The following is an 8,955-nucleotide window of genomic DNA, read 5'->3' on the forward strand; positions in this document are numbered from 1 at the left end:
AGAAATATTCTCTCTCTCTCTCTCTCTCTCTCTCTCTCTGTCTCTCTCTCTCTGTGTTTGTGTGTGTAGAGTACATTTTTTGGATCTTTCATATCAATTTTGATGAAGTCATATTTTTACTAATAATTTATTGATATGTATCTGTGAATCAAGAAAGAGGGAAAAAGGAAGAGAGCATGTGTCTCTGTGTGTGTAAGACAGAGAAGAGACAGAGAGAGAGAGAGAGAGAGAGAGAGAGAGAGAGAGAGAGACAGGGACAGGGACAGAGACAGAGAGACAGAAAGAGAGAGAGAGAGAGCTGGCAGGGTGATACAGAGGGCAGAGGAAACCTTTACAAGATGTAGTATTTTTTCATTAACATGTGAGTACTAAGAAATTTATGTTATGTCCACAAACTTAGTAGCAAGTGTCACTCACTGAGATTTTTCATCAACTCAAGTATGTTTTTTCCCATTTCTCTTTCTTGAATGTGATATTCAAGTTAACATAATTATTCTTTTAGTTGCCCAAATGAGAAGTCTGAATATGATACTGGATGTCTCCATATTACAGCCAAGTTATAAATCTCACCCTTTTAACATAGACAGATACTTCTCAAATATACTCTGTGAAACTGTCTCTAAATGTCACTATTTCACCCACACTTTTCGTTTTCTCCACTTTCCACTTTTAATTCCATTTCCACACTGTCTTCAAATTACCCTATCAAGTTGTGTTATTTCCATCAGAACTGTATATTTGCTACAATACTCCACAATTTCTGTCTCTATGTTCACTCCACAACAAACTGAGAACATGGCAGAAGTAAGCTATTGCTTTTCTCTTGTTGGTCAGCCTTCATGGTATAGTTAGGCCTCAGACACACTTGTTAACCACTTGACAGAATAAGTTTAGAATAATGCCCTTCTATTATGTTTCTAGAGTAAAAAATGAGTTTGAATGGCCTTAGCATATTCTGGGTGAGGACATCAATGACAGATGTTGGGTCATTTCAGGATAAAAAAATTGAAGCTGTCAAACTACTCTGTTCCTTTGTGGATGACACTTAGGCTTTCTCATGGCCCAGTTGTTAATATAAAATTATAATTAAATACCTATACTAGTGAGTCAAATTTATACACATATCAAAAAAATTTAAAATTTTCTTGTTTTGTATTCATCACATATATTCAACAAGGTAAATATAATCTAACATTTCTTTCAAATTTATGTTGTTTAATGGTGCATAGATACCTACATTTGCTGTATGGAAATAGTTGTAATTCTAAAATTATGTACATTTTAAAATTAAAGTGAGACTAACTGTAGCATCTATACATGCTATATTAAAAACAAAGAAAAGAAAAAATTATACATATTCATAAATTTCATCAATATAAATATTTTCATTTTATATTTTTACTATAAAATAAAGCTCAGGAAATTATTTGCTGTAAAAATATGAACTATTTCTAAATGTATCACTTTCATGCATTACGTATTTAAAATTATGAAAATTACATACTTACTGGAGAATAATCGACATGACAGGTATAGTACTCATATTAGAAAACACAGTTGCAGAAAAGTAAAAGGCAAAAAACAAAGGTAATGTAAGACAGTTGCTATTACAGGTTCCGTCAACAGCATCAATGTATTGACCTTCGTCATCTGAAGTTGTCAATCCTTCTCTAATGCAAGAACAATTGTAGTATGTCTATTAATATTGAAAAAAAACAGTATTTCAGAAACAGCTAGTAGACTATAGCCTTATTATGATATAAATAAAATTATATTAGTATTCAATAGAGACTTCCCAGAGATTTCTTTGCTTTTGCTTATATAATATGTTATTTAGTAATATTAAAATATAATAATCTCATTTTCCCTTCCTTTCCCTTCTCAAAGCCTTCTATGTGTCCCTATTTCACAAATGTCCCAGTGTTTCTTTTTTAATTATTTTATGTATTGTTTTACACACATACACACACACACACACACTCACATAAATGCAACTTCTTCAGTTTGTATAACATAACTTGTATGTACAGTTTATATCTGACCATTTGTTATTTGATAAGCAATTGGTGTGCTCTTTGTGGAAAAATCTTTTTTTTTTTTTTGTCTCAGTATTTCTTTAAGAAGGCTTCACTATATAGCCTTGAACTCACAGAGGTCTGTCTGCCTTTGATTCCAGAGTACTGAAACTAAGGCATATGCCATGACACTCAGCTTAGAATGCTTACTTTTAAGAAATATTCTCATGCTAAACCTGCCTGGTATACATTATTTATAAAATAAAATTATTTGGAAAATCTGAGGTATTTTATCTGTTGGTGAATTACTGTTTATTTAGTTGTTTGTGGGTTTATAATTATAAATAAGGAACAGTTCTACAAATTTTAGGAATAGTAAACTTCTGTAAGTTTTATATTTATTGTACATCAGTATTAATTAAAGGCAATTATTGGTAATACAATTATTCATTTTATTAATTAATTTTATCTGAAATTTGAAATATGGACAATAACAAGACTGTGAAAGATTATGTTAATAATTTGTTTTGTGTATAAGTATGAACAGAGTTGATTTTTACTAAGCAGAGTAGAAAGACTGTTTTAGTGATCAAATGTTTTAAGAACATACAGAACATCAATTGTAATCTCAGCATTGGGAAGGCAGAAACATAAACAACACACACATACACTAATATGAACTATAAGCCGGATAACTCCTAGTGAAGTATAGCAGTCATTAAGTCTCCCAACCAAAAAAAATAAAATAAAAGTAAATAAACACATATGGATTTATTACACCATACTTCCAAGAAGAGTGATAACACATATTCCCCAAATTATTTCACAAAATAGAAACATATGGAACATTGGCCAATTCATTTCATAAAGTCAGAGTTACTCTAATACCAAGAAAACAGACAAACAAACAAACAAAAACCAAAAAATCAAATAAGAGTCAACAAAGAAAGAAAATTGGGGAACAATTTTGCTTGTGATACAGTAAAATACTCAATAAAGAAATTGCAAATCAAAGAATACATTTATATGATTATCTATCATGATCAACTTGACTTCATCCAAGAGAGACTGTGATGGTTGGACATAAGTAAGGGGGCTAATGTAATTAACTATATAAATGAAAGAAAGAAAGAAAGAAAGAAAGAAAGAAAGAAAGAAAGAAAGAAAGAAAGAAAGAAAGAAAAATTAAGAAGGAAGGAAGGAAGGAAGGAAAGAAAGAAGGAAAGAAAGAGAAGAAAAGAAAGAAAACCACAAGATCATCTCATTATATGCCTAAAATACTTTGACAAAAGCTAAAACCCTTCATAATAAAAGATTCACAGAGATTAAGGTTAAAAAGAGCATCCATAAACATAACAAAGCAATTAACAAAAAGCTTACAGACAGCAGCAAACACAAAGCAATTTCACTAACATCAGGAGCAAGTCAAGACTGGCAACTCTCTCCATATCTATTTAGGAGAGTACTTGAAGTCTCATCTAGAACAATAAGACATGGAAGGAGGTCAAGGGATTACAAACTAGAAAGGAATAGGTCAAAATATATTTATTTACAGATGATAGGCTAGTACTCTCAGTGACCTGAAAAATTCCATGAGAAAATATCTACAACTGATAAACACCTTCAGAAATATAGCTCGATAAAAAATTAATTCATAGAAATCAGTAGTCTTCCTATATCCAAATGACAAATGAGCTGAGAAAAAATCAGGGAAACCACATCTTACAATGTCCAGGAATACTATAAAATATTTTTGTGTAACTCTAACAAATTCAGTGAAAGACTTGCATGGTAAGAATTTCAAATCTTTGAAGAAAGAAATTAAAGAAAATATCAGAGGATATATGCACACGGATCTTTAGTATGCCATGATAAAAATGACAATTCTATCAAAAGAAACCTTATATATTCAATGAAATCCAACATTATCTATCCAATACATTTATTTACTAAATTTAAAAGAAAATTTTTCAACTTCATATGGAAACACACAATTCAGGAGAGCTAAAACAGTCCTGAACAATAAAAGAATTGCTGGAGGTATCATCACCCTTAATTACAAGACGCACTACACAGGTTTAGAAATGAAAACTGCATAGTATAGTATTAGCATAGAAAAGACATGTTGGTCAATGGAATCAAATTGAAGACCCAGGCATACAACTATATAATTACAGACACCTAATTTTTAGTAATGACACCAGAAATGCACACTGAGAAAATGAAAACATTATCAATGAATCAGTGAATTGTGCTGCTCAACCTGGATATCGGCAGGCAGAAGAATGTGAATAGATCCATATTTATTACACTATATGAAACTCAAGTCCAAGTGGATCAAAAACCTCAACGTAAAACAAGACACACTACATCTGATAGAAGAGAAAAAAGAATCATCCATGAAAGTATTGACACAGAAGACAACTTTCTGAATAGAACACATACAGTGCAGGCAATAAGATCATCAGTTAGGAAATGGGGCTTAATGTAAATAAAAAATTTCTGTAAGACAAAGGAAACCATCATCCAGAAAAAGAGACCGTCTAGAGAAAAGGAGGAGACTTTTATGAACTCCACATCCACTAGAGGTCTAATACTCAAAATATATGAACAAATCAAGAAATTAGGTATCGAAATTTAAGAGAAATTAGGTATCAAAAACCCAAATAATCCAATTGAAAATAAAATATGATGTAAACAGAATTTTCAACAACAGAATTGCAAATGGCCGAGATACACTTAATGAAATGTTTCCCATTCTTAGCCATTAGAGAAAAGCAAATCAAAACAACTCTTAACATTTCATCTTACACCTATTAGAAAGACTAAGATCAGTAATAAGGTGAAATGCTCCTGGTGGTGAAGATGTGGAATAAAGGGGACATTCCCCCCCTTGCTGGTGGGAATACAATCTTGTAGAGACACAATGGAACTCATTACAGAAGTTGTACAAAAAATTGGGAATCAACCTACCTCAAGACTCAGATATACCACATTGCATATACCCAAAGAATGCTCTACCCTACCACAAGGACAAGTGCTCATCTATGTTCATTGTGGTTCTATATATAATAGCCCAAAACTGCAACTATCCTAGATGTAACTTGACAGAATAAAGAATATGTGGTACATTTACACAATGGATACTCAGCTGTTAAAATGTGCCATCATAAAATTTGTTGACAAGTGACTGGAACTAAAAAAAATATAACATTCCTGAGTGAAGTAATCTATACTAGAAAGACAAGTAGTGTATGTACTAATTTATAAGTGGATATTTTCTGTTAAGTAAATAATAATCAAACTAAAATTCACAGACTCAGAGAAGTTAGTAAAGAGGAAGAATCTAGGGGAGATATATGGACCCTCTTAAGAAGGAAAAATAAAAAATAAATTTTGTGTTTAGACTGAGTGCAGATGATGAAAGGAGTGGGTGGTATCAGATGGAGATGAGAGTGGAAGAAACAAGTGTGGGGAGAGACTGCTCAAATTGAGGCACATGGCAGGGAGCATGTTGTAGAAGCCTATTGCAGTAGAGAATTCCTGAAATCTATGAGGGTGAACCTAATGAGGATCCCTAGAAATGGAAGTTATGAAGTTTGAACTTGCCTGTGGACAAGCAAGTGGTCCGGAGGTGAGACTGTGTTGCATTCCTTTTAGTTGTTGACTGAAGGAGTTCCATTTAATCCTAAACAACACAGGTTAAATGCTGGGACAAAAGCTCACTCTCTGAAAACCAACATCATGGCCCATTGCTAAGGAAAAACACCCACACAGCTCATTGAATGCCAAGGGCCTGCACTGAGATTCATCCCTACCTCTAGTTCTGAACTTCTCAACATATAGGTCACAATCTCCATCTGGTTGAATGGCATGTTTATAGGTGTTGCATATCAGCTATTTCACATACCAGATATTTCCATCATTATTAATATCAGTAGCAAAATTATACTTATGAAGCACCAAAAAAATGTTGTGGTTTAGGGAACCACATGAGGAACTATATTACAGAGTTCTTGTATTATACTATATATTATAGAGTCTTGAATTAGCAAGACAGAGAACCACTATTCTGGTCCCTTTTGTACTAGATGATATTCTGTGTGCTAATGAAAAACTAAACTGGCACATAACCAAGCCACACAACTCTCAACCTATAATCCTGCCAGCAAGATGTGCTAGGAGAAGTGATGATGCAGAACTTGTGGTAATAATTCACCAATATTTGGTTTAACTAGAGTCCTATGCCACTAGAGGAAGCCCATGGCCTACACCACCTAGATACCCATGACCTGAAGACTGGATAGACCAGTAACCTAAGCTAGGTAAATATATAAGATCATAAAGAAAAATACAAGGTTTATTATTACATAAATTTGTAAAATAAATGAACTTTTTTTAAAGAAATATAAATGTGTTCTCAAGGAGCCCCATTGTCCAAATTACTAATATGAAGGAAAGGTATTTTTTTAATTTTAGTAAAAGTAGTATTTTTCCTTAGTTTTATCAAAATTATTTTGTTGTTTTAGTTCTTTCCTATTTGAAGTTAATGCTGATTGTGAACATTCTTCCATTCCATCCATAACATATTTTATAACCATAGTCTGCTTTCGTCAATTTTGCTTCAAAGCTATTATTTGAAACATGTCTTTTTATATAACTTCTGGTAGCTATACTCTTCACTGCAAATATTTTGTTTCTACCATTTTTAACTATCAATTGCTATCATAAACTCTGTGTGTGTGTGTGTGTGTGTGTGTGTGTGTGCGTGTGTTGTGTATTTTATGGAAACTTCATATTTGGTATACATTATGTATGAATTATACCTTGTAGAAATGTAAGAAAATCATAAATAATTCCTTTAGATAAGTTTCCCATAAAGGAGAGTAGCTTAATATTGACAATATGCTTAGCATCTCAGTGAACAGTTGGCCCTGTTGGTAGAAGGTCTGGTTAGCCAGTTTGACGATCAAGAGCTAAGTACAGTTGGTCAGCCACTCATCTGCTGTGAGGTGGAGTGGGCACAGGGACGATGCTCTCCCCCTGAACCCTTGCCACCTGAAGTAGTCAATAGAGCTGGTCCTGAGGTCCCGAGAGTAGCCCTACCCTTATTGGATATACCACTTGGAAAAGCAAACACTGGGTCTCACTGAGTGGATCTAGCCCTGATGGCAAAGGCAGTGAGAGAGAGAGAGAGAGAGAGAGAGAGAGAGAGAGAGAGAGAGAGAGAAGTGGCCTAGGCTCTCACTGGCTGTAGGACTTGAGAGAATAAGGCCCATGCCTTGATTGAGCAGGATTGTGAAGTTGACTCTAGAGGCACACATATGAGGTGTGGGTGAGTCAGCCCTGTGGGCATGAGAGTTCAAGAGTTGACCCTGCTACCTGTTGATATTAAGATTGGGTGGCCTAGTTGGAACAGTGCTGGAGAGCTGGCCCTGGTGATGTAGGCAAGGGACAACTGACAGACTTACCAGTTCAGCTATGACCTAGACTTTTTATTGGCCTGCCCCAAAATCCATATCATCTGTGAACTCTTTTGCCATGTGATAAGCTGGAGGATCTCCATGACCCAAGGCAACAACTTGATAACAGGGAGGATGCCCATTAAGGATCCAATATTTATGATGTGATAGAAGTCAGAGACTTTGAACCAGACCCAGGGCTCATTGCAAAGAATATTTGAAAATGGAGGTGGGTGGACAAAGGGGTAAGACAAACTCTAGCGTTCTCAGGGAGATGTTCTTTTATGTTTTGTTTTATTTATTTTTGTTTATGTTTCATACTTTCATTTATGACAAAGGTTGCAAGGCAAAAGGGCAAATACAAGGGGAAATAAGATGCATGAAACTGGGGAATGTAATGTGAAACTCTTAAAGAATCAATACAAAGTAAAAAAAAAACTAATTATATCTTCCTCCTACCTGGCCTCACCTCTTAAGGAAGCTATCACCTTCTATATCAGTCATACTCTGGACAAATATTCTGACATATAATCGTTGGAGGGTCATATTCAAATTATGTCCAAACTATCACACTTATAGTAACATTTACTTAGTAAGTTAGATATGGTGATTAACAACAATAACAAATAGTGCTTTTTAATTACATTTAGATTTCTCTCATACTTTAAAAACTTAAATACTATTTTAACATGTGTTTTTTAGCAAAATGATTTTTGTGTCATAAATCTGTTTCATACTAATGCCTGTCAAAAATCTTGTTTTGATACTAATGCATAAATGCTACGGAACATGTTAATACAATATCTCTGACTCAGTAAACATAATCTTTATTGCTCTCTTTAATTCACAAAATCAGGAGAGGAAAATAGAAATGACTTTGTTTAAGTACCTAGATTCATAATTTTGTTCTAGTTAAAAGGTTAAAAACTAAAGAAAGCATAATTAGCAAATATGAAACATGCACCTAGGGGCTGGAGAGATAATTCACTCTGTGAGGAGCCAAGAACAGCAGCCTGGTTTTGATCACTGACACCCAGATTAAAAGCCTGGCATCGTGCTGTGCTTATAAGGCCAGTGCTGCAGATGCAGAAATGTGTGGTTCCCTGGAGATTTGGGCCCAAGTACTCTAGCCTACTTCAGAGAGCTCCAAGCCTCTGAAAGACTGCCTCAAAACTCAAGGTGGACTGTTCCTGATGAATGACATCAGATATCGTTCTTTGACCAATACTCCATTTTCCTAATTTCGAACTGAATACATTTTTCATTTTGAAGAATCAAATACTAATATTCATGTACAGTTGTGCTTCTCTTGTGTACACACACACTATTCAAAACACGCATACACACAAAATTTTAAGAAAAGAGAACCCCACAAATTTAGACAAGTGGTAGAATAGGCAATTGCTCTTTACAACAGAAACAGGATAATTAAAAGAAAGAAAGAAAGAAAGAAAGAAAGAAAGAAAGAAAGAAAGAAA

At 34.0% G+C, this 8,955-nt stretch overlaps 1 protein-coding gene across 1 annotated transcript in view; it reads right to left on the minus strand.

Moving 5' to 3' along the window:
- Positions 1-8,955, minus strand: part of LOC114638520 (solute carrier organic anion transporter family member 6A1-like) — a 65,580-nt gene that overhangs the window by 18,627 nt on the left and 37,998 nt on the right. Inside the window, 1 exon segment of the mRNA XM_028787036.1 lies at positions 1,509-1,696. Coding sequence (XP_028642869.1) covers positions 1,509-1,696 — 188 coding nt within the window.

The sequence above is a fragment of the Grammomys surdaster genome, unplaced genomic scaffold, assembly GCF_004785775.1.
Source record: "Grammomys surdaster isolate TR1022 unplaced genomic scaffold, NIH_TR_1.0 125604, whole genome shotgun sequence".
Classification (NCBI taxonomy): Eukaryota; Metazoa; Chordata; class Mammalia; order Rodentia; family Muridae; genus Grammomys; species Grammomys surdaster.